General features: G+C 42.4%; 1 protein-coding gene across 1 annotated transcript in view; it reads right to left on the bottom strand.

Annotated features, from left to right (window-relative positions):
* Positions 1 to 26,510, bottom strand: part of abcc3 (ATP-binding cassette, sub-family C (CFTR/MRP), member 3) — a 48,740-nt gene that overhangs the window by 13,743 nt on the left and 8,487 nt on the right. Inside the window, 21 exon segments of the mRNA XM_030754814.1 lie at positions 1,419 to 1,471; positions 1,474 to 1,585; positions 1,811 to 1,987; positions 2,726 to 2,852; positions 2,932 to 2,996; positions 3,210 to 3,268; positions 3,271 to 3,295; positions 3,452 to 3,474; positions 3,477 to 3,506; positions 3,509 to 3,596; positions 4,995 to 5,198; positions 5,639 to 5,731; positions 6,870 to 7,031; positions 7,154 to 7,331; positions 9,020 to 9,277; positions 11,964 to 12,095; positions 13,512 to 13,573; positions 13,901 to 14,026; positions 16,399 to 16,536; positions 20,239 to 20,352; positions 21,473 to 21,649. Of these exon segments, the coding sequence (XP_030610674.1) occupies positions 1,419 to 1,471; positions 1,474 to 1,585; positions 1,811 to 1,987; positions 2,726 to 2,852; positions 2,932 to 2,996; positions 3,210 to 3,268; positions 3,271 to 3,295; positions 3,452 to 3,474; positions 3,477 to 3,506; positions 3,509 to 3,596; positions 4,995 to 5,198; positions 5,639 to 5,731; positions 6,870 to 7,031; positions 7,154 to 7,331; positions 9,020 to 9,277; positions 11,964 to 12,095; positions 13,512 to 13,573; positions 13,901 to 14,026; positions 16,399 to 16,536; positions 20,239 to 20,352; positions 21,473 to 21,649 (2,403 nt within the window).

The following is a 26,510-nucleotide window of genomic DNA, read 5'->3' as shown; positions in this document are numbered from 1 at the left end:
ATAAAATTCATATTTTTGCAAATGTTTGGTTTTTGTTTTTTTCAGGATGCTATTAGAATAAAGTCAATAAAATATATCCAGATTAAATATGCTATCATCTGTTCATGTGGCTCTCAGTTTTTAAATTAAAATATCAAATCATATGTTACAGCCTCTAAAATAAATGTATAGTATTTGTGATTCATGGTGGAGCACTGGGTGGTGTCTACTGCAGCGCAGTGTTGGCACGTAGAACATTTAGGGTGGGCGCGGTACGCCTTTCTAGTTGTGTTATAAAGGTCAGGCAGCTTCAGGAGATCATCAGAACAACTCTCCTGAGAAACTGAGAGATATCACGCGGTGATTCACTCCTTTACACTTTCACAGATCCCCGCAGCTCCCTGCTCCTTAGACAAACACAGGACGCCCGCTCACACCTGACAGGAAACACCTGAATTCATTTTCCCCTACAAAAAGGTACCGTTTATCCTGGAGGTTTGTACACTCTTCCCCTCATTTGTAAAATATAAGCAGGAAAAGTAATGACATAAATGGTATTGTACTTGTTTAATTGGGCTCTTTTTGTGTACTTTTGAAGCCTGTGTGATAATCAGATGTTTGCATTCATAAAGAGAGAAGTCCAAAGGGTTCACAGGCGCTTTCTTGCAGCTGTAAATATACAGTATACAAATCAAACCTGCAGGCCTTTTGTTAGTCAGCATTATGACTCATGAACATGTCTGCTCTTGGTAGAAGGCAGTCATACAAAGCTATTCTTAATGCAAAGTGGTGTCACAAATATGAAAAACCAACAAGTTATAAAGTGATAAAATCTCAAAGCTTCCTCAATAGCGCAAAGATAAGACACAACTTCCTCTTGTGAAAGATAAACCTGCAGCTGTGTGAGGCTCTGCAAGTCCCCGCCTTAAGACTGTACTTTAAATGACTGGAGGCAATTTAGATACTGTTAGTTGTCACCAAGGACGAACATTAATGTTTGTGCAAAATTTCAGGACAATCTATTGATAACTGTTGGAATAATTTTGTCAAAGTGTTGAAAAGTAGATGGCTTGTAAGCGCTCGGAGAGATCAGCAAGGCTAGAAAAGTGTTGCATAAATATGAGTACATAAACCTCTAACAGCCACATCCATGCAAAGAGAGACGACCACCTGAGAACTGCTCGGTAGAGGGGTCGTCTACTAATCAGAAGGTTGGTGGTTCAATCCCCGGCTCCTCCAAGTCCATGTGTCGGCGCATCCTTGGGCAAGATACCAAACGTATCTTGATATGAAGTATCTGAGTGTGTGTGAATGTTATAGATGCACTGTGGCTGTGCGTGTGTGTGTGGTGTGTGTGTGTGTCCTTCCTTGGTGCCGTTTACAGAGACTTTTATTTCATAAACCAGCCGGTGCTGAGGTTGGGTTCGGAGCCCCCTCACCTTGCCCTTCAGTGCCCCATCTGGGCCGATGAGGTTATCAAAGATGTGTTGGACACGTGGGCATCCACGGCGGACAGCGGGTCGTCCAGCAGGTAGACATCAGCATCATTGTACAGAGCTCGAGCCAGGCTCACTCTCTGTCTCTGACCACCAGACAGGTTGATGCCCTGCAGGAACCAAATAACATCAGCTAAACCACTGAGTTTGTATCAGAGCTCCTTAAATCAAAGGCTTGATTAAATTAGGAACCGGTATTCAAAGAAACCAGAGAGATCTTTGATGAATATATCAAGAATCTACTGCAAGAAAATCAGAACTAAAACAAATCCTGAACAAAAAGAGGTTAAAAGGTCAGATGAAGGAAACTGAACATGCTCCTCCTGCTTGTGTACCTTCTCTCCGATCTCAGTCATGTCTCCTCCAGGCAGCACCTGCAGGTCCGGGGTTAAGGCGCACGCATCCAGAACAGATCGGTATTTCTGCTCATTGTAGGGATTCCCAAACAGGATGTTGTCCCGCAGGGTGGCATTCTGTATCCAGGCCTGCTGAGGCACGTAAGCCACTGACCCCTGAGGACGGAGATAGACAACAGGGTTCTTCACACTTTCTCAACCATGCCACATTTTCCACTCACAGTGACCATGTCCATTTTCACACCATCATTCATCTTATTGAACCAGGGAGACCAGTAAGCACCAAATCCTTGTTCTCATGTTTTCCGCATTTCACCATTTCTAGGCACAGGTCTTCTTCTTGAGCATCTGTGTTGATTTTTCCATGCAGCTTACATTCTGTTATAAATTTCCATTTTAAATAATGTGGCAATCCAATTATGAGCTGCACCTCTTTAGTGTAAATAATGTAAAGAACTGCAGGTGGGGATTATGCAAATCTAAAATAAATTTCAATAAAAAGGGGGCAAAAAAAAGGATGAATGCATACATGCATCTGTAGAAGTTCAGATATTAATGTTCCTTTAAGCCAGGAGTAAGTAGGTATATTAAAGCTGCATTTCTTTTTATTTGTTTGGTTTGTTTTTTGTCACTTAGTAGCAGTGAAGCGATGCAGCTTTTAGAGGATATCTGACTTTATTGGGTACACTGAGTTTAACAGAGCTGTTTTTCAGTAAGTATAAAGGTTAATGAAAGCGATGAGACAGCAGAGCATTAACTGAGAGCGCCATCATTAAACGTGCGCTCTTTCATTTCACACGTGGTCACCTGATCCATTATCAAACTTAAAGGAAGGAAAAGGACAATAAATGCTGCTTCCTGGTTTGTTACCCAAACACTCAAAGGTGTTCCTACCCGAACAGAAACCTCTCCCTCCAGTTTTTCCATGTCACCGAGCAATGCAGAGATCAGGGAGGACTTCCCACAGCCAACGTGGCCCACCACAGCCAGCAGGGAGCCCTGGGGCACCATCACGTTAATACTGCAAACGCACAATCAAATATTTTACTCAAACAAACACAGTGAGTGTTAACATACGCTGTGTGGCCTTTATAACATACTTGTGTAGCACAGGAGGATCCTCTTTCCCCCACGTAAATTTCCCATTGACAACCGCGACCGCAAACTCTGTTGAGCAACAAAAGGACAAGTTTGTTGTTGGCTTATGAAAACACACATGACTAAGAAACTGCAAGTCATCCAAAAGCTTTCCAGGGTCACTGGGTGAAAGTTTGAACACTGACTTTACACTAAAGCATCAGATTTCACGGGGTGTACACAAAGGAACGACAGTGACAAGTTACTGCAGGTGCAGCAGTGAGGCGTGCTTCCACTTCACCTGTGCCCGAGTTCTTCTGTTCACTGAGTCAGGATCCAGCTCATCGTGACTCAGGAAGTTTGGACTCGCTTCAATGAGACGCTCGCCTGAGATGTGGAACAAACAACATGCATGCAGTGAATCCTGCTTTAAAGTGCGCACACACACACACACGCACACACACACACACACACACACACACACACACACACACACACGCAGTACAGGAGGTGAGAAAGGACAGAGGAGGAAACGGTCCCCACCTGTACCATGCTGCTGATGACTTGGGAAGCATGTTGAGGGGAAACCTAAGGATGTAAAAAGTGAGATTGACACGAAGGCCGTATCCGCGTCCAGGATGTTGTTCTCATCCACAGTCACATACACGGCAAATGTTGTCAAGGCAACCTGGAAACCCGTGGGAAAACAGGCCACTCAGAGATGAAGGTTCATCAGTTTAATGCAAAGAGCAGGCAGAGCTGTGATGAAAGCAAGGATCTAAATATCAAACGCTCATTACAGAGGTTCTCATCACTGATATACACTTGCTTTGGTTGCTATGTGTGCTTCAGTTTCAGCCTGAAAACTGTCCACCATTTGGATCTGTGACAAATCACAGTGACAATGTAGGATGAATCAGGCCGCAGTCACACACACCTAGAGACCAGTCTGTGACCACCTGACAACCTCCAGGAACCACCGCCAACCAGTCGGGGAATACACGTTTTTCCCAAGCAACCAGTTTTGTATCACATCCATATGGCAGACATCACGCAGGCAATGCACGCATGATGTCACGTGGGAAATCACAATAAGCTACAATAATCTCGCTTTGATAGCTGCTGCTCTGCACCATCCCAACACCCACCTGCAGACTCCAGGTCGATGGTTTCTCATCCACTTGTAGCGTATGTGGAGGGAGTGACGAGCTCAGAGCCTGGACACCGAGCTACATTATTGTGTCGCGCTAATAAATCACTCAAATATGAGTTGTCTGAAACCTTATTTTGGGGAAACTTTTCATAACTTTTTAACTTCTCAGATTTTAATCTATACGTGCTGTCTTTATGTTGTCTTCGCCTTCCTTTAGAGGCCTGGCCTCGTTAACCCAGTGAACAAAGATGACTGCTGAGTCACTTCTAGAGGAACTTTGTCTCAAAATGACACTCTTCTTGCTCCGCATGTGCTGCTTGTTTGCAACTGAAAGCCAATATTAATAATGTAGCGCTCATTATAGTTTCTGCTGGCCCCAACAATAATCAGTCATTGTGGGTTTCATTCAGAGCTTTTTGGTAATTAAACATATTCAGACTGCTTTCCAAACTTCGATGATGCCATTTTGTAGCTTTAATGTTTAGAAGAATTAAACTGTAACACAAAATAAACACATGTGGTCAGTGTGACTGTGTCTGCAGATAATCTCAATCTGATTATTTTCATATTAAGGCCCAAACCCTTAATTCTTAATGCCAATAATGCCAACATGAGTCATTCTTGTACAAGTTGGAAATGAAAGTCATGTTAAAATACAGCAGCTTCCAGCCAGTAAAGTCATTAAAATCTGATTTCCAGAATTGACCCCAATATTATTTTCCTGCCACGGCTTCGACACAAAGGGGCTCTTTATCACCACATCTCAAAATAATTTCAGATAAAGCTCCTTTGACACTCTGAAGGCAGCAAAGCTTCTTCTAACAAGCCATAACGGACAAAGAGCGGTGCTAACGCTGACATCTTTATAAAGTGTCATATATGAACATGGTTTCATTCTGTTTGGATTTGCTGTGACGTGTGGGTGAAACCTACCAGGAAAGGTGCGCTGGTCCAGGCCATGGTGGACAGCGCTCCCAGGTAGGCGGTCTTGCGGAGCACGTTGAGCTCCTTCTGCCGAATGGCCAGGACTTTGTCCTTGAAGGAGTTCTCCCACGCGTACAGCTTGAGGACTTTGATGCCGTTCAGGATCTCGTTCATCAGCTTGATACGAGCATCTTTGTGCTGCATCTGCTCCACCTGAGGATGACAGCAGCACCGGCTGCTTTTAGACTCAGAAAACTCGCTTAGCTCGGAAAAAACGAGAGAACAAGTGGGCAAAGGCAACGTATCTGTAAATGATCCAAGATTAACCAACCAAGACTCTGATTTCTTTATTGAAATATTGAAAAATGTTAAAAATTACAGAAATAATCAAAACTAATTATCTAATTAACTCACAAGTCAGCAAAAATAATTCATAAAGAGAAATTAAAATCAAAGATATGTCGATAAAGCTCCTTTCAGCTGCTCCTTTATTCACATGTATTCTAGATGCTCGATGCAGCCACAGAGATTCGTGTCTCCTCCCGGGATCAAACCGGTGAGCGTTAACTTGTTACACTAAGGAGCCAAATTCTATCCACATCCTTTGTTATTCTACATCCCATATTCATTAGCCGTAGTTTGATTGTTCATACCTGATAGGCTCGGGTCTTCATGGCAATGAAAGCGTTAAACGGGATCAGCATGACCATAACGGCCACCCCGGCCAGCACAGACGGGCCGAGGATCTGTAAAATAAACCAGAGTCGGCTTTTTGCTGCGGCTGAATTATTAGCACAGGTTTTAAAAAATGATGTAAATGAGGTCAGATGTAAAAATTTACAGTGAAGTTAAAAACAGCATTATCAATAAATCATACGAGGTTCCACATTACTGAGTGATACAGGAAACCCAAACAAAAAAATTTAAATGACTAATGTGTGACTAACAATAAGCTCTCTGCGTGTTCCTCAAATATGGAGGGAAAAACAGTTTATGATCGTTTCATATGAAGGACTCAGATTGTGAAATCCTCTGTAATAAAGTGCTGTGCTGATGATTTCGAGACATCCTACAGTGCAACCTGAACACATCAGTGATTAACCTGGAGTCATCGGGTGTTTCATCATCATACACCCTCACCCAGCCAGGGGCGATCAGCCCCCTGCTCGTGTGCCACCTTGATGCTTTCTCAGCAGCATCGCCGATGTGCCCCTGATGGCTCTCTTGCTGTGCAGTCCCCTGATACCCAGCAGCTTGAGTGGAGTGGCTGGCAAAACCTCTGCAGCCAACTCTTCCATCCCCTACTTAGACAACTGCCTGCAAGCTCCTCGTACTTGGCCCCTCTTCCTCTCAGAGCACAGTCAATCCCAGCCTGACCAGCTTCCATCATTCGCTCTGACACAAGAACCACATCAGGCTGGGCCTGATCATGGTTATGGTGTCTCAGAGTTTGAGCTGTCTCCTCAGGTCGACCTTCAGCTCTCAGTCCCGGGCTGTGTTCTAATGATCTTCTTCCCTAGCACAAAGGAGGATGTGGTTGGGCTGGTGAGGTCACTGTAGACTGACTGAATAAAGAACTTGATCCAGTGCGGCTCAACCTTCCAGTCCACTGCCTGCTCCCATCGAGTCGCATCCTATCCATCCTGCTCACGTGGGTTTCCTCCACCCCTGCTCGGATCCCTTCCTAAACCTATTGGCTTCTTTTTTTTCCCCTGGGCTTTGTATTGGGTACTGGGGTGCTGCTGAGTCCAGCCTGTCCTACTGCAACTGTTCCCACCACTATCCCCAAAGCACAGTTTCAGCATAGACTACCTTCTGTGAAATAAACTCTGCTTGGCCTGAGGAGAAGACCCCCTGTTATCCATATACAGTCTGAGCATGTACCTGCCAGAGGAAATACAGCGCCAGCATAATCTGAAGAGGAGCGGACCACAGCATGTTGAGGAAGGTGGTTAGGTCCATGAACCTCTGCGCATCCACAGCCATCAGGTTGACTACCTCTCCCACAGTAGATGAACGTTTGGCGGCGTTCGTTATCACAAGTGACTGCAAAAAAAAAAAAAAATGATGAGGGGACCAAACTCTTCTTAACACCACAAAAAAAATATTTTCTGTGAAGCATTCAATATCCCCCTCAGAAAACTGGAATGCAACTCTTTCTTGCGTACCTTCCTGTAGATAGCTCCTATGACAGCAGTGCGCACATTCATGCCCGTGACAAAACAGTACTGAAAGTGATGATGGAGTATGAGGGTCTGCAGCAGGGCCGTGAAGAACATGAGGCAGGCCAGTGTGTACCCCCACCAATTAGGAACATCTTTCGCTTTAATGAACCAGATGAGCAGCCTGTGAAGGTGAAGAAGGGAAAACTGAACTAAGCTGTTTATAGTGTGGAAACACTGCGTGAGCCCTTTATCCTCTTTACACACAGGCACACGCTGCTAAATGCTAGTGTCACTTAGCACAATAGTATCCAGCTATCTCACAGGTTGGACTGTACAGATTCTCCAACCATGACCTTAAAACATTACTTCTGACTACAACACCTGTGAGAACTGCTGACCTCCAGCACCACATTAAAAAGTAGCGGCGCGTTCACAAACCAGTGTTAGCACTGGCACAGATTGTTGTCTCGGGGTGTGAGTCTGTCAGCACGGGAGTTCCCGTGACTCTAATCTCATTTTTGTTCGCCTGTTATCCAAATCAAACATGCTGCATTTTTTTTAATCAGCCGTCCTCTAACGTGCTATTGACACCGTTATGAAAACACAGAAATCGTAAGGCTCACGAGTCTTAGGGTGACCAAGGTCACAACCCCCCCACCCCCCTAAGCTTCTCATTCAAAGCGTGCTCATATTTGCCCTCAAGGTGAGTCACGTGCCTCAAAATCTCAGTGAAATCAAAACTGTACAAACACTTACGCCTGTTTTAGCTTTTTATGCATTTCACTTCATTCTCTTGCACAGTTCTTTATCACATGCAGGCTTTTCTGATTGCTTAAGTGGGGTGGCATGCCAGCCTGAGCTCAGCATGGTTTTAGCATGCTACGTAGCTAAAACAGCCTCACGCTGCTTAATTTTTTATCCTTTTGAGTTAGTGGCTCAGGACACGTCACTTAGCTTAGCATAGCAGCTTTACAGCTTCACATACTATCAGAAACTCACTTTGTCTAACTTCTCATACTGGAAGGGTTAACGGTTATACCTGTTTAACCTCAGATACACTTAAGCTGCCAGCTGTCTGCTCCTTGCATGGGTGGTTACAGTGTGTAAAGGCAGCTTAAATACCAGCTGGAATAGCAGGCATGTCCTGTTGTAGCAGCAGATTGCTGCCAGTGAGCATGAGGGATAAAACAGTCCTCTTCAATATGTCAGTGTGTGGCAAACTGTACTTTAATCAGTGGTTTGGTTATTAGTCTTCATCGGGCTGCATTATGTTCCTAAAATCGTACAAAATGAGTTTTTAATTTCACATTTAAAGCATCGTAGTAAATCCTGGGATTCATCTTCATTAGCTGGAGCTTTAACAATATTACTGCTTTGGAATGATTAGAAAGTTAGTCCAGAATTACGTGAGTATAATACAAAAATCTGCCTTTCTTTTTTTTTTACCCCGTAGCACTGATAACTGATGTGAGCTAAGTGCTAACAGGCAATGTTCAGACATGAAGCCCATGAAACATATACAGGAGAACTATATGGGGAGCCATCTCTGATACCTTATCTACACAGAGATAAGAGCCTTTCTGAGAAAACCTTATCACTAAATTTCCATCCTGGGGTATTAAAAGCATGAAGAGCAAATATATTTGCATAATTAGTTTGCATCCTGCACAAGGACAGCGTGCGTCTTTAAATAAAGACGTAAAGACAGGGAACATACTCGGAATAAAACAGACCAAAATGCAAACACACAAACACGGCACGCAAAAATCTGTCCTGGAAGTGCTCCTCCACAACACTGGAACAATGGTAGTAGTTTGTGTGTTGTAGTAAAGAAAGTACACAACAGTAAAGTGGAATCACTGGCTTTACTTGAGGAGCTGAGGGTTGACAAAGGTGATGGCATCCTGCAGGAGCTTGTAGCCTGAGCCAATCAGAAAGTAGGGTCCAAAGGTCTTGATGAGGGCGCGAAGGAAGGATGGCTGGTGGGTAACTTTCTGACTGGACAGCAGCACCTCTACTTCTTCTGGGCTGCTTTCACCTCCTCCTCCTCCTCCTCCTCCTGAGACGTGGTTGGTGGTCGATGGCGGAGGCTTGGAGTACATAGCCTGACTGGGCAGACTCTCTTCACTGTAGGAGGGAGGATTTGGGTGTTTGGGGTGGGAAAGAAGGAGAGAGATTGTAACACAGGTTATGGAGAGGTAACCCATTAACTGATTCGGCTTAAATGTAAAGTACAATGAACAGTTGATACTAGTTCACTGGAAATGTAATAAAAACATCCCAGAAAAGCAATAAATCACTGACAGTAATTTACTATAGTTGATGAATTACATTATGGGTTCAACTGCCAGTGTTCAGTGGCTGATTACTGTACACTGTTTTAGCTCTAAATTATATCACATAAACCATCACACTTCAGATTCCTTCTGCAAGATCGGACCCTTCGAAGTGTTGTTGTAGCTGTTATAATAATGGCATTAATTTGCCCATCGTGACCTCAGGGAGTAATGCATAATGCAGGATGTTTATTCAGTATATCACAGAAAGTGTAATAGAAACTTAAAGCACGGGAGTCCGATTACAGCAGTGAAGAAAAGGGAGACCGTAGCTCAGGAAGCCAGCGGTTAAACAGGTTTATAGACCACTGCTGAAAAAGCGTTCCCGATCATTTCACAAGAAGAACACAGAGTGTGACAGGAAAACTGTGGCACAGACGGAGGAAGCAGCCTGACAGAGGTCAGAGTTCAGCAGAGTTGTCAAGTGTGTTTGCTTGTGAAATTGCTTAACCCCCCCCCCCTTTTTTTTTTTTTTGCTAAAGCAGTACAACAGTTGAATTTCCATCCCCAGCTGGGAGGCAACTGAACACACAATAGAATGCAACTTGCTTAATATTCTGAGCAGGATTTAACCCTCACGAGCCCGAGATATCCCATGACACATCACAGCTTCATCACTACAAACAAGCTGCTTCCTTTTCTAATGTCACGGTGCGTGTCGCATGTCTGCAGATGCTCTGCGGGGGAGTTGTTACTGTAATCTGTGTGTGGAGTTTCATAAAAGGGAAAACAGTGTAGCAGCAGAAGAAGAAGTCGATATACTGCTGAGGTAAAAAAAAAAAAAAAAAAAAAAACTTGCTTGTGGTTTCCTTTGTGCAAAAAGAAATGAACTTACGCTTGAGCGCACACAACCACACAAAAGAAGCCGTACCCTCTAAGACGACAACCCCTCCCTTTACTAGTCTGAGGAAGAGGAAGGGCACATTTATTAAAGTCCGCACCCAGGGCAACATTCAGTTATAGCTCATTTATATTATATGAATCAGAGGAAACACTTCTCTGCTGTCTGAATGGCAACTCTTATTCAGCAGGTTTACACCAACTGGTCACTTTATTAGGTATATGTGTGGAAATCTAATGCAGGCTAATTCAACGGTGCTGCCATTAATTCTGCTACATTTTCAGCATAATTGAGAGGTCATAGTGGGGGCTGAGACTGCGCTTTCTTAATAATTTTCCTCCATCATACGCCTTTCTGGGCCTTAAGTAGAACTTAAAGCACTTGTTGTTCTGTTCTGTCCTCATTTGGCTCAGGACTATCACGGGGGGGTTAGCAGCTGGCGAAAGTACGTCATCTGTGTTCTTCCTTTGCTTGCTCGACTTCCAGTGGAATATTTAAAACCATAGCATTGCCGGGCCGCTGATTCTAGCATCAGGCCTCTCCAGTCATCAGATCAGGGCCGTTTAACTGGTCCCAGTTTGGACAGAAACACATTCATGTAGGCTGGCACGCTCTCAAACATCTTCTACTTAGTTATCCTGGTCACGTGCAATTTATTTTCAACTACAGCTTGATTCACACAATACTGCTACAATGCAGTGCAAAAGTCAAGAGCCACCCCTCATTTCTTTATATTTTCTAGGACAAAGGGGAAATAGGTGCAGCAGCTTATTGAAACGTGTGCAAACATACACGAAAATACAGCTTATAAGACAAAGACAAGAGTTTGTACAATTCTAACAGTCTTGAAAGTCTTGAAAGTATTTGATAAGACTGCCTTTATTCTTCAACACAGCCTGAACTCTCTTAGGTAAGATTTCTTGTCATTTCTTTAGTCTTCAGGAATAATTCTCCAGACTTCCTGAAGGCTGCTCTAAAACTCTTCTTTGCATGTTGCCTGCCTTTTGTTCCGTTGTTTGTTAAGATGATCCCAAAGCGCTTCCATAATGTTGAGTCGCGAATTGCAGTCTCAAAGAAGAGCATCGCTGGAACCTTTGCGCAGTAATGGACCGTGAGGTTGCAGACCAAGAAAAACTCTTTTGCAGAAGAGACTCCCTTCAAGCTCGGACAACCCGCAGAAAGATTCTGTACACTGGAAGCAAGTCCTTTGGTCAGATGAGATGAAGCTGGAGCTCTGTGGCCATAGAGATGCTGCTTATGTTTGGAGAAAGAAGGGAGAGGCGTACAACCCAAATAACACCGTCGCCACAGTGAAACACGGCGGTGGGATAACTATGCTGTGGGGACGCTTCAGTGTGTTTAGAACTGGGAATCTCATCAAGGTGGAAGGAATCATGAAGAAAAGAGGATATGAGAAGATTCTGAAAGAAACCTTCGAACAGGCAGCAGCAAAACTGTGTCTGGGTCGCCGCCACTACTGACTATTAGCATCAAGGCAGCTAATAATTTCGAAATAATTTTCTTTCTGTGTGCAAAGTAAAATAATGTAAGCATCCGAAATAAAATTAGGATGTTTGGAAAAGCTGTGTTAAGCTGGTCTGTTTAACAGCACGGGGGGAACAAACATTTGTTGTACCTCTTTGCCTTGGCCTGCTCCTTCTCCCACTCTCTGAGGAGCCTGGGCACCATGACTTTGGAGCTGTCACGCGTGTTCAGGGACCACAGGTCTTTGGCCTCCAGCGGCATTTTGTAGCCTTTCATGGCCAAACTGTGAAAGAGAAGCAGCAGCTTAATTCAGTCTGGTACGTTTTAGCATCACTAACAAATAACTGTAACTGAAAACAAATGAGCCTTTAGTCATCAGAATTAAGCTTTTTCTGTTTGGTTTCTTCTGTCCTCACTAACATCCAACACTAAAATTCTTTATCTCAGAGTCATCTTAGTAATAAATGGTCTCCTCAAAAGTACTTAATTGAGTTTCCTGAATTAGCTAATCACCATTAAGTACAACTGGATTGAATTTCACCGGAAATCGGCCTGTTTTTCTGGCACAAGTGGGGAGACTGGCTTTCAGTGCAAAGACAAACAAGAGGCCGTGCCTCCCTGAGAAAAACAGCATCTCAAACATAGTTACACAGTTTCACTTTTTCCACAGTAACAGAGGCATGAATCCGCAGTCTTTCTGCATGTCAATGTAAAAATAAACCTGTAATGTGAGACCTCAGAAACTCTGAACTGTGTAATTTTACATATTATAAAATAAATAATCATCATGCTGTATAATGAGCAGAGAAACTCTTCAGTGACAGGTTTGGTTAAACGGTGATTTGTGGAGCAAATGAGCCAGCAGCCTTCCTCTTTTCTTCAAACGTTATGAACAAACTGATAAGATGTAACCAATAAAGTGAGTGAACAAATCATCTAACTTTGAGATAAAGTGGAGGCTCAGCAACACTAAAGAATATAGCTGCAGCATGCGTGCATTAAAAGATTAAAGGAAATGTGACCTTCATTTATATCTTATATGCAGCACAAAGAATCAAACTCAATTACTGTGAAAAAAGTAACTAGTAACTGTAACTAATTATACTGCACTGTTATGCTGAGTGAGAAGGGGCGCGATTACCTGAAAGGTAATATGGTGCTGAAGCTCCATACACAGAAGGAATGTTAATGTGGTTTATAATTAACTTAGATTTACGTATTACCAAAGCAAATAACTACATAGATGTGAAAATTAGACAAAAATCTCATCTGACCGGTGGAGAATCGTGGACTCCAAACAGGTAATTTTCATTTACCTGTGACACATTAGTGACACACGAGCAGATATTTAGCTGGGATATCGGTCTGATCCTGGCTCAGAAAGCTGGATCATATATCAGTGATTCACAGTGAAACCAGTGCAAATAAATTATCCTGTTTATTTAAATTATCCTAAAACTCTTCATAATGTCCTTGAGTCAAGAATTGAGGGCTATTCCATCTTGGGGAACAAAAACCCAAACTGAATATTTCACACAACAGTGTGCACTACTCGATTCACAGAACTACAAAAATGAACATCAGAGTGTAAAGCTGGAGAAACAAAGCCCTCAGAGCCCTCAGTGAACGTCTGTAGTGCGTACAACAAACTGTGGGTGTGTGGAAGGTGGTTTGGTGGCACAGAGCAGTGGTAGCCTACCTTGTGAACCACCAAAATGTGATCCTAGAGAGAAAACCCGCGGTAGCTTCAGGGCAGGAATTCTGGGGAAAAGAAAAAGGAAAATGTGCATAACAGGAGGCCAGGGAGGTTAACTGAGGATACGGAGGACATGCTTCTGTGAGCAGCCAGTAACAACTGAATCCCCTGTGTGTGTGTGTGTGTGTGTGTGTGTGTGTGTGTGTGTGTGTGTGTGTGTGTGTGTGTGTGTGTGTGTGTGTGTGTGTGTCCCTCTTTAACAACCACAGAGCTGCCCCGGAGCATCCTCAGACTTCCAGCTGCTCAGAACACTGACTTTACAATGTGAGCAGGAAAACACAAACATGCTCCACAGGTCGTGAGCCGACTGTGCAGCAACACCCGTGACTCACAGGGTCGGTGACGGCGCTGGAGAAGAGAGGGGGTTTCTCATTGAAGCAGCAGAGGATGAACTCACAGACCACCAGGGCGAAGTATAAGTAGAACGTGGTGAATCGCAGCTTATCGTTGGCTTCGCTCTGAAATGGAAAACAAGAAATAAACAAAGGGACACCAAATGCAGGAAGTTAGTTGGGACAGTAGCTGCAAGCATTACAGGTCAAACAGTGGGCTTCCATAAAGGGGAAATCAGGCGTTGTGCATCATGCACAGGAAACTTTTCTTCCATTATGTTTTCAGTGTGCCTTTAAAATGAGGCCCCTGCACAAATCAAGGCTGAAACTGAAGGCTCACAATATCAGATTTACTCCTCGCAATAATTGTGGCAAAAAAGAAACATGTAGTAATAATAATAATAATAATAATAATAATAATAGCCCCACCATGTGCTGATCTAATCCAGTTCATCCAGAAGGAAGATAAAAGTGTGTGGGTGTCAGGAATCATGGATGTGACCATGTTTGCCTACAATAACGTTTTGACTTATGAATGACAGAACATTTTATTGAATGTGTTTACAATAACTATAATACTACTACCTACTAAACATTAGCAGGCTCATTGAACTAAATGCTAACCTCATGCTGACATGCTCACAATGACAAAGGACAGACCATCCCACATGGCTTTAGGCTCTTTTTGGAAATGCAAAGATAACAGAACACTACATCCATTCATTTCAGCACTAAACACCCACACAGAGGAGAAAGCATCACAAGAGCCACTAATCTGCAAAAACAGGCACACCTGCAGGCTGGAGAGAAAAGGTATGAACCAAGAGCCTTCAGAAAGGTATAAATGCAGCCGTTTGCTGAATGTCAGCATTCATGTGCTACATTTGCCTATAGGGCCCAGCGAATTTGTATTTGCCGCTTGGAACCTACGCTGCAGCTATCACGAGAGGTCGATCCCGGCACCGTGAAAGAAAGATGAGAAAGAACCTCGAGGGTCACAGGGGGCCACGTTTAGCCATAAATCTGATTACACTGCACACATAAAAATGTGAATATGAACTCACGTCAACAACCTAACTGGGGTAAGCCTTACTCTGATTATTGACTGTAATCCCATCATTACGTCCAGTTTCATACAGCCTCTGACATTTTTATAACAGAAAAAACAAATATACCAATTATACATTTAATTTACTTATTTTTCAGCCTACAAGATAAACAGTCTCCACAGTCATAAAGGCACATTTCACAATAATATTTAGTCAACCATTAAAAATAAAGAATATACACATATGAAAATATAATCCGAGTCAGAAGCATTAAACTATGTAGTCTATTTTCAAATTAGGCAACGCTGTTAATATTAATGCAGCTCAGCCTGCAGTGTCAGATTTTGCTTTTAGCTCCATTTTTGGTACCTACAAAGGAAACATCTGGCTTTACAGCAGCTAAACCGTCCACTGTTCTCACTAAGTATGTGCTGGCAGTGTCTGTCTGCTACTTGGAGCTGAGAAAGTAATGAACAGCGAGCTCATCAGAGCTTTACTTCAAAATAAAGCAAGAATGAACCAAACGTGTTGGTTAGATGGGCTGAAATATGCTACAATATGCTGAGTCTGGATTTTTACCAGGAGCAACTTTGCCCCTCAGTCACAAACTCATCTTTATGTACAAGATAATAACACTACATAAGCTCAGATAAATGGCACCATTCCTCATCACATGCACTACTTTTCTGGTTACTTGCGATTTGGAATCTAAATTAAATCTTAACAATCGGATACGAGTCTTTGAGTAAAAACAGCATTTTCCAGCCTTTGTAGTAGAGAACTTTAATGGGTCACTAATCAATTTCCTCTCTAATGGGAGGTCGTGTAAGTCCAGCAGATTAGAGCTGAACTCTTATTAAAACCATAATTCTCAGAATTACTGGGTCAGCGGTGTTTACAAACAACTGTACTGTACCAATGCTCATGCATGTGTTTTGATCACTCGGTGCATATTTTACATTCCCTTCCATATTTCTCCATGATGATCTGTGTGTGTGTGTGTGTGTGTGTGTGTGTGTGTGTGTGTGTGTGTGTGTGTGTGTGTGTGTGTCTCCATCTCAGCTCCATGAACATTTTGTGTTGCTGCCTGTGAGGTTTGTTTGCCGTGAGCTGCAGCTCTGCTGGTGTGCAGCACACACTGGAGGTGAGATAAGTACACTGGGAACAACAGGCCAAGTATTCCGTCTCTGCTTAGCGGTGTCCTGATCTAACCCCTGCCAGAGCATCCACTCACTGTAAACTCCAAAACAACTCCTAAGACAGGAGGGACGGCAACACGGATGAAGAGAAGCAGGAGAGGAGGGGAGAAAGTAAGGAACGAGATGAGAAAAGCAGAAGGAGGCAGAGACGACATTCTGAGGGAGATGCTGAGGGGTGAAGATGAAAGGGCAGCAGGCGAGATGACGGCAGACAAATAAAAGGTATTTGAGGGCAAGGCCGTGTTCTCACCTGGCTGGAGGCTTGTAGGATCTTGGAGCGGAAAGGCACGATGGCACACAGCAAACACAGCAACCAGAAGATGAAGAGGACCCCTGAGGACTGGACCCCGCGTAACCTCTCAAACTGGATCAGAAACGTGGCCAACAGCTGAGAGGGGAGGGAGGGGTAGCACACAGAGAGAGGGTGTGTGTGTGGGGGGGGGGTGATTGGGAGGGGCAGAGGGAGAGACTGTGTTAGATTAGCCACAACAGAGTTACTGAGGGCATGTAAGGTGAACCATACACAGACTGGGTCAGTGCTCCACATTCAGACTCTGGGTTAGTTGTGCCTCGTGAGTTTTCTGTAACCACACGCAGCACTCAGGAAAACAGTGGACAAGGCTTCCTGAAGTAACCTGTCCTATCAGGCTTTTAGCCCTGCTTTCACTTCTACTACACAGCACTGTGTCACAGTTCAGAGCTCCATCAAAGAGGGGGTTCAAATCAGTGCTGAATGCTAATTTGAAACCGTGTTTCAAGTATTAAGTCTTTAAATGCTTTTCCATTATGCTTTTCCTCCTCTGTCATAAAAACACCTTGCCAGATGTGGATGCTCATATTAAATATGGCCAAAAATTTCAAATAATGAGGTCAGAGCCCCAACAGCCAATGAAATCTTCTGTTTTCAAGGAGCCGCCAATCAGAAGAAAGTTGGTTTAAAGGGAGGAAAAATTAAAACGGCTTGTTTCAGAGAGATGAAGGACTCAGGGCCTGCAGCAGGGCCCAGTATGAGGTAAATAAGGATTAATTCAAGAGGAATTTTTCCAGTTTTGAATGTGAAGGTCAATGGCTTTGATTTAAAACAGTCTTGCTTTTTTCAGTCCACTTTTATACAAGCTATCAAAACTTTTTCCTTTCTATATCCTCCTCCTCCTCCTGCTGCGTGACCTTTTTCATTTCAGTGCTTTCTTTCTACCTTCTGATTGGGCAACCACTGCCGTCTGCACGTCTGTCTTTAGACAGAGGCGGTTATTAAGGATTTCATCATCCGCTTCATCAAAACACTTTCTTTAAACAGTAATTTAATGCCAACAGTAACAAAAGAAGTGATGAAACATTCCACTGATGCGGAGGAGGAAAGGACTCTGCATTTTCTTGTCTAACAGGAACCTGGAAAAATACAGTGTCTCTATTTACATAGCCTCTGGCCTCAGAGCCACAGCACTGACCTGGTTAATACATTTGTTTTAAAAAAAAACAAACAGTAGGTATGACTTTGCTTCTTACTGCCTAAAGATGTTTCATATTTTTTATTACCTCGGGGGAGAAAAAAAAAAAAAAGAGAGAGTGTGCTTTCCTGTTGAATATGAATAGCTACATTTGAAACTGCAACAACTTCTTGATGCTGTAAACTGTTTATCATGAGACATCCTGTTATATCCAATGTGCCGAGGACCTTAAAGCAACCACTCCTATCTCTGCACATGTGCAGGTTGTCTAAGAGCGCTTTCACATCTCCAGCTTGGTTCGTTTGGTCCAAAAAAAGCTCTGAGACAGCCACCTTTAAGCTCTCATCTCACTGATGTGCACATTTACTTTTTAACAACGACCTCAAACAGGCGACGTGAACTTCAACAGATTAACAGAGAATTCATTTGCTGGACATTAACACGATTATGCACGATTTATCTTTTAATGAAATCACATCAGCACATCAATCAGTAAACACATCAGTGTGTTGAAAACCCAACGTATAATCAGTTGTGCTCCAAGCTCTTAGAGGTGTCTGTGGTGTTGGTGCTTTCCGGAGCATCAACAGAGCCTGCAGCAGCGTAAACCAAAGAAGTCTGTGGTGAGTGAAATTCTAGCATTTTGTTAGTCTGTCATTTGGCACACGTGCTTAGCAGGTATGTGTGTCTGTGTGCTGCACCTGCACAGTTTATGGAAGCAGCTAACCAAACCTGGCTCCAAACACCGCACACGATGGCACTAAGCCGTCATTACTGAAACTTTAAGTCTAGAACTCAGTTGGCGATCTCACAGTCCATCTTTTATCAGTTTTTGTCCATTTTCTGATTAAAACTAGAACTAATTATTTGTAGCAATTAGGGCTGCAACGATTAGTCGACACTGTCAACAATAATCGACAATAAAAATAGCTGATGACAAATTTAATTGTTGTTAATAGTTGTTTTTTATTACTGATGATTTTCTTTTTTAAACGGAGTGAGACATCTTCCTGTCCTTCTATCTCTGGCGAGCTTCACACATGCGCAATAGCATTCAGCGGCATGTTTTAGTCATGGCGGCTACTGGTGAAACAAAACGGCGTGCTAAACGATCCAAAGTTTGGGACAATTTCACCCTCGATTAAAAAAAAAAAATTATATAATTTTTTTTTTTTTTTTTTTTTACAGTTGGAAAAATGGACCATTAAATTTATATCAGCAGCCAACCTGATTAAAATTTTTGAAAGTATCCATCTTCCGTGTGTTTAAATACCCTTATGCTAAATGTAAGAGCTGACAGCTAAATAAGTGCCATTTCACAATTAGTTGATTCATAATCCGATTAGTTGACTAATCGTTTCAATAGATGACTAATCGACTATCAAAACAGGCATTAGTTGCAGCCCTGGCAGCAATTCAGATAATCAGAATTTGAAGCTGATGCTGCTTTTATGGCATTTTTATGGGTTTTTCTGTTCTCTTCTGATGAGGCAGCGCTTCAAATAAAATCACTCTGCACCTATAAAAGCAGCTCCTGTATCGTTTCCTGCTTCTAAAGTTTCTGTGACTGCAAGCTGAAAAAAGTTGAAGCATGATAAGTGCTGCTAGGATGGGGCGATATCAGCTATGAATCTTCAAGCATTTTGTTAACACTGCACTTCCATGAACAATATAGAGAAAATCTGTGATTTCAACCCAAACTAGAATATCAGTGTGAGAAGCAAAAGCATAGCTTTGGATTTATTTTTTATTTCTTTTACAGTCTTTACGGTGGCGTTCTGTCTTAAATGTATCAAACTGAGTAACGTTTGTGTTCTGCAGTAACTGCGGATCCATGCTGCTGAAGGAACGTGATACAGGAATGTTTCATACCTCTTGTTACTTCAGGATATCAAAAAATAAACAGCTGAAATGCTGACGCCTCTGGACTTCCTGACAAAATGCTTACCACATGATTTCCCTTTGGCCTACGGACTGACAGCAGAAAACAGACAGTAACGCACAGTTTGCCATCTTTTCCTCTTTTGTTTTCTTATTCAAAGCCCAAACTGTATTTAAGATGATTAAAAGGTTTCTGAGGCTTCCCTCTGCTTTGTATCGTGTTTACTCATCCCAAATTACTGATGCATACTGTTATACCAGCTCCTCCACGTGTGTCCGTGGCCCTCGCTGTTTATTCAGAACTGCCTTATTTTTGCTGTGCCTTTCACAGCTGAGTTACACGGGCTTAGAGGACGCTATATATCTGTGTGTGTGTATGTGCATGTGAATATGAACAAGGACTCTGATCACACATTAACTGCCTGTAACTGGTTATTGGTGTAAAATGTGAGCTTTAATTTTCTGAAAAGCTTCTCTGGAGCATTCGGTAAGGCGACTGCTTATGTTACCATTTAAATTTATCCAAAAACACATGCACAATACCTGCTGGCACTCTTACAGACCAGCCTCTGTGACTCTTATCACTCAGATATTAATCTCTCTGTGTGCTCTATATCAATCTGTATTTGAATATGTAAAAAAAACAAAAAAAGAAAACATGGGCTGATTTGTATAATTCCAAAGGAAAAATATACGTCCTTTATCAATGTTGCTTTCACTATGACTTGTAAAATGATTTCTAAAAAACCCACGATCCTCACCATGGTCATGCCGAGCACGAGTGGGGTGACGTAGTAGATGGGCGGCCGGTTACCCTCGTGTAATGTGTAGAAAAGATCTGTCCAGCACACAATCCACAGCAGAAAGCCGAACACCTGAGAGCAGAGCGGGAAAGTGAAGGAGGACAGAAAACAGACACTGGATTCTATAAAAACAAAGGAATAAGATAAAGACAGCAAAGCCGTCAAAATATGAGGAGAAGATTATTTTTGGCCAGTCCTGCGCTTGTTCTTCAGAGTAGTAATACCAATGTTTATTTAGGCTGCAGGTTCTACAGACTCTTTGTTGGTCAAGGATATAAATGATATGAGAACATTTTTTTAATTGAAAAATCATCCAACTGCCTATGTAAAACAATCTCAAACAGAAACAAAGTGCTTAGTTACTGATATTGTATATCTACTAGCATAACCATACTGTGGAGTACACTACTACAAATCAAACACATATTCATTCACAGAACATGACATCTTACTCTATAAACTATGGTTATACCATATATGAGAAATGGATCACAGATAATTGAGTAGTTATTTAAATAAGTTCAGATGATGTACAGTTTATAGGCAGTAAATATATGAAAGAAAAATGTGGAATCCCACAAGGTTCAATATTGGGCTCTTAGGCTTTTATTTTATAGATATGGCTCCATAAAAGATGTTGCGAAATCTCAAACATATTGCAGTTTGTCTGTTCAGAAGATACTTTTGGTTAGTATTCCTGCAGTTTCAGACCTACATAATCTACAGTTTTTTTTTAATAAAAATTATGAATGAAACAAGTGATATTAACATACTGAGTAATATATTTGTTTATTCTTCTCTCATGTCTGTCTGCGTTTTGATGCATGTGTTTAGCAGGCTGCTCAAAATGCTGCGTTCTTCCTTTTCCTAAATATTCATGAAGTCATCAATCTTCATATGTTATCTGGTTGTGAGCAGAGAAGCCACACCCACCTGCTGTGGGGCAGCCAATCAGACAAAAGTGAGTATAAAGCGAATGAAGCTAAAACGACTTATTTCAGACAGTCGTCCAGTGGGCGTGTCTAAGGTTAATGAAGATTATTTTGAACTGTGAATCATGCAAAGCTACTCTAGCAAAGTCGCAGTATAAAAATATGGAGCTCGACAGTATAGTGTGTACTTTCTGATATTAGCTTAAACTGAAGCAAAATAAACTACAAAAAACACAAAAGTGTATGAAGTGCCCTCTCACCGTCTTGAACCTGTTCAAAACTGACATCATGATGTAACCTTTGTTGTTCTTCTTGAGACAGAAGATGTAGATGGGGCTGACGGCCCACAGGTAGATGCACTGCACCCATGACAGGACAGACAGCTGGAAACACTCCGTGAGGTCCGGCCGACTTGAACTGAATGTCTGATTGGCTACCTGCAGACCCAGGAGAAAAGAACAGTGGTTTAGTTCACACACTGAAAAGCCCCAAGCTGAGGCCCTGTCTAAATGCTACATGCTAGAACCCGACCTCCACCACCCTCCGAATATCAACGCACAATTTTCCCTAAACTAAAAATTCAGTAAACCTGTTGTGAACATCTGCCCATATCTGCAAACGGGTGCAGGAAATATGTGCTGAAGATCTATGAATTTCACCAGCTTTTAAAGACACCACTAACATTAAAAGGGCAGAGCAACAACAGCCTGACAACATTCCTATAGCCAGCGGTTACTTACTTAAAGGAACTTATTTTGCCTCTCTTTATTCTCTGTAGAGATGTTCAAGGCTGCACGTGAGTGCTGTGTGCCTGTTAGTGTTTGGTTAGGTAGATAAAAAAAGGCTGTAAGACTTAAAACATTGAACATTTTCCAGTAACATTATTTCCTTATACAAAATTTACTTATGGGCTGTATCTTGGGAAACTAATCTGGCATTGTGTATATGCAAATAAAAAAGCTGCACCTGGAGGTATTTAAAATAGTGTTTAATCACATTCCTTAATAATCAGACTGTGTCAGATGGCTCTAAATGTGCCAGTGAGCGGTGCAGAGTCGACCTGCGTGAGCCTTAGTACCACTGACGCTTAAACTCATTTAATGCGAGCACCATTTGCGATAACACGTTAATATTAAAACCTTCACCAACAGGTGTTAAAGATAAACGGTTCACTTATTTTGCAGCTGAAGAACAATAACCGAGCATCCCACAGGACATCCGGAGGAGCTCGTTACAGTAAAGATGAGTCACGGTGAAACACGGAGACTTAACCCCGACACAGCGGTTATCGTGCTCAAACACGGCTGAAGGCCCACCCACAGATCGAACCAAGATAAACACAGCTGCCAGCCTCCAACCACTCTCCATACATTACCGCACCCATCTGCATGGCTAAATGTGGTGGAGTCACACTGTGTGTGTGTGTGTGTGTGTGTGTGTGTGTGTGTGTGTGTGTGTGTGTGTGTGTGTGTGTGTGTGTGTGTGTGTAGCAGTAAAATGTCCCTCTCTACTTCAGATGACCTTCACACTGCTCACGAGCGTGCAGTGAAACCAGCGGCTCCATTAATCTTCTTTACGCCAAAGATTTCCCCGACTGTGAGCGAGGGCCTTCTGACCTTGTTGTTTTTAAACCTAAGTTCCTCACACAGTGTGCGTTTGCAGTTTTGCCAGCAAAAATGTACACACTTTAGCTGTAATGGCAGAAAACTGAATAAACACTCAGACTACAAATATATCATCCACAGGATTTTTATTCTATTTCAAAGTCCAAACAGGATGATCAAATCCACAAGCCAAAACAATGAACTGTATTTTACACATTTACTTCAGTACATTATCATCACGATAACAAACTGCTATGTTTAATACGCTTAATCATAGGAGTCAACGTAAACCTCAAACTCCTCATTGCAACCTTCTTTTTCAGGTCTACAGACCAGTTTGCAACCATCTGGCACTCTGTGAGATCGATAGCTAAAGCCTGAGTCACGCAGGCCTAAAGGCAGACTGTGGTTGCACAGATTTGTCTACAAACTACTCGCTAAGCCTTTTTTCAAGTTTCCCTACTGCTCTGTAGTTAGTTAGCAACTGTTTGCAGACAAGTTGTCATCTTCCATGCAAACTATGGGTGGGCAAGGTAATCTACTAGCAAAAAAGTAATCACAAGGAGATTTTTGGCACAGCTACCCCTTTGTGACCAATGTCACCCAATGATAGCCAGCAACCAACTGGTGGGGGAATACACATTTTTCCTAGTGAGTGGAAGTTTCTGAATTCTGGCCATTCAAATTCACATTGCTGATTAAAATATTTTAAATTTTAGATGTTCAATAAAGGCTAATCGTGGTCGGCCTGTGACTTAGACTGTGTTTTCAATTTTGGCCCATCCTGGGATTGACTTTGACCCCCCCCCTGACATATGCTGTAGGCTTAGCTAGCAGGGGTTTGCTAGGTGACTGTGACTGGGTTTCAATGGCACTATATTTGCTACATTTCTTGGTGCATCCAATCCAGTCGATACCATAACTGTGTGTAAAGGTACACGCTGTCATTTTTAAACTTCACTTTTTGTGAACATGATACGGGGAAGATAAAGTATGTTATGGTAATTAATGAGAAGTCAACTAGCTGCTGTTTCCATCCTAACTTTGAGCTAACAGAACCGTCTCGTGTCTGTAGCGTTATCACAGTAATGATCCATTCACGTTAACCTGACACATGGAGGCATAGTACTGAACGCAGTATTTGCATTGCAAATGTGTACAGGACACAGCATGCTGATATGTCCTCCGTGCCTCCATTTCTCCTTCCTTCAGGTCAACCACGAGCAGCACGACAGCACGTTATTTGTGTTCACGTTGTAGCATGTAAAGCACATCCTGGTTTCATTCACAGCAGCGCGGCAAACGTTAACTGGAAAGCAGATATCACCACTGCACAGTGCACACAGTGGAACAGGTACTGAGTGAACACCATGGTTTCTCTGCTGTTATTAATTCACATCATCATCATCATCACAAAGGGACTGAATATCACAGATGTGAGCATTATTTCTTACTGTTCTACTAAAACTAAGAACTTACTAAAAAGGACATTTTATGACTAAAAGCTTTGACTTGTAAGCGTTTCTTTTGTCCCTGAATAATAAACTGCCCTTCTAGCATATCTGACACATAGACGGGTTTCTGCTGCTAACTGTTTAAGTCCTGGGCTTTTGTAACTTTTAAAGTGCTTGTAGAGGCTTGAAAAATGAGTCATCAATTCATAAACAGAGCGGTGAAGAAATACATGAAAAGAATGAAAATCTATTCTAGAAGCCTGAAGAAAAACCGGAGGCTTCGATCCTGCAGTATTTTTTCCAAAAAGCAGCAGAGGTGATCATCATCATTACGCTGCAGAAACATTTTTTGCTGATGATTCTCATAAAAGGGGGAGACAATCCTTCGACACACTGCAGCTGGTACTAAACACAGGCTGTCTAGACTTCAAGGTTTCCGTCTCCACACTGAAGACCTGAATCCTGAGACTTCGACAAAAGAAGAGCTGGGCAGGAGGATCTTTTCACAATGAAAAGAAGGGAGGCTGAGACACATTATTAATAGATGAACCAGACTAAGTGCTAAACTCCCTCGTGAGTCTCACCACCACGAGGCGGTAATAACGATCCCGCTGAGCAATAAGAGCCGGGACAGATTTAATAGCAACATTTGACTTAAACATTCTGGTGCATCAGCTTGAGATGGTAATCAAAGCTGCACTCTCATCACATCAGGAAATACGTTAACTTAGAGTAAAACCACCAAGAAGAATAAAGTGTCATTGTGCGTGTCAATCACACTAGTTAATCAGAAGTCAGAATGTTCTGTAAATCCTACTTTTCATTTCTTAGAAAGGCCAAATCAGACTCAGTGTTCAGCATGACCCAAAATAAGTGAACGAGAGCAAAAACGTATCAGAGAACCTTTAACTGAGGTCAAGCAGAGAGAACAGAGGTCTGAGCTTCAGCTGCCACATAATGGGCCCACACTGGTATCACCCACTGCCAACGCAGGCTGTATATCTAGTTCCTGCATGTTTCCTTCCTAAGCACAAAACAGTGAAGGATGAAATGATATCCATTTATGGACTAATTCAATCCAACACACCTTTCAGTGCTCTCGCTGCCTGTACGCTACCCAAGGAGCCTTTAACAAAGCCATTAATCTTCCATTCTGGTCAGCTTGTCATGTTTGATTTATTAGTCGGAACAGTTATTGCATTCAGCTGTGGAGGGCCCGGGGAAAGGAAAAAAAATATGTTTGTTGTACCTGAACAGGAAAGCAGCACGGCGGACTGTGAGCCTGCAAAATCGTTGAAGGTCTCTTTGCAGAAGCCAAACTAAACAATCAGCTGTTTCACTTTGACCACAAAGGGCACAGATGCAATCTCCGACTTCCCTCCACATCATCTGTCAAATGGTAGTTCGATGGAGAACACAACCGTGAGTCAGAGTGGCTCTTTTGATCGCCGTGACTTGCCGTTGAAATTGTTTAAACATGCTGCACTGCGTGCTCCTGTGGTCTGAGCTTTTAAGATGACTCAGTATGGTGATGCAGTCAGTCTATTACATGCCCCCATCTGCCCCCGTCTGCCCCCTGACCTTGCAGTGACTGTATATGAGACAAACATGTGGTCAGCAGCCTCAAAGGTGTGAGAAGACTGAAATGAACCTTTTTTTAACCATTTCATGTCGCAGGATGATTAAGGCCTTTGCTATAAGTGAGCATTACAGAGAATAGTTGACTGGCACCACGTCAAAATGAACCTGGTAAAACCTAATTTAGAGTGAGTCCCACATGGTTTGTACTAGAACTGATTCTAGACTGAGAAAAACACTAAAATGAAAAGATGTCAAATGAACATCACTTAAATCTGCACTGGAAAATAACTATTAATAAATTATGAATTGAGGGTCAATTTAACTGCAATAAAGAAAGTACCACAACTTATCGATCTTTCTGGATCTTTAAAACCCTTTAACTCCTGATATGCAACAATGAATGATGCATAACCCCTTCAATCACGATACAGTAATTCAACTTCTGCTTAAAAAATCTGTCTAGATGCCAGAAAATGAATATTGCAGCACAACATTTAACTATAGAAAATGACTGTTCCCCCATTTGGATCAAAACAGTCTGATGTTTGATGTATTATAAGAGTACAGCAGCAGTTTATTCAGTAAATACTGTTTTAAGAGTTTTAGTCTAACAAGTAATGGAGCAAAGACACAAATAGTTTTTTTTTTTTTTTTAACTA

Source organism: Archocentrus centrarchus, chromosome 19, assembly GCF_007364275.1.
Source record: "Archocentrus centrarchus isolate MPI-CPG fArcCen1 chromosome 19, fArcCen1, whole genome shotgun sequence".
NCBI lineage: Eukaryota > Metazoa > Chordata > Actinopteri > Cichliformes > Cichlidae > Archocentrus > Archocentrus centrarchus.
Note: the sequence above shows the minus strand (reverse complement) of the source record. Positions and strands in the feature narration are given on the sequence as shown.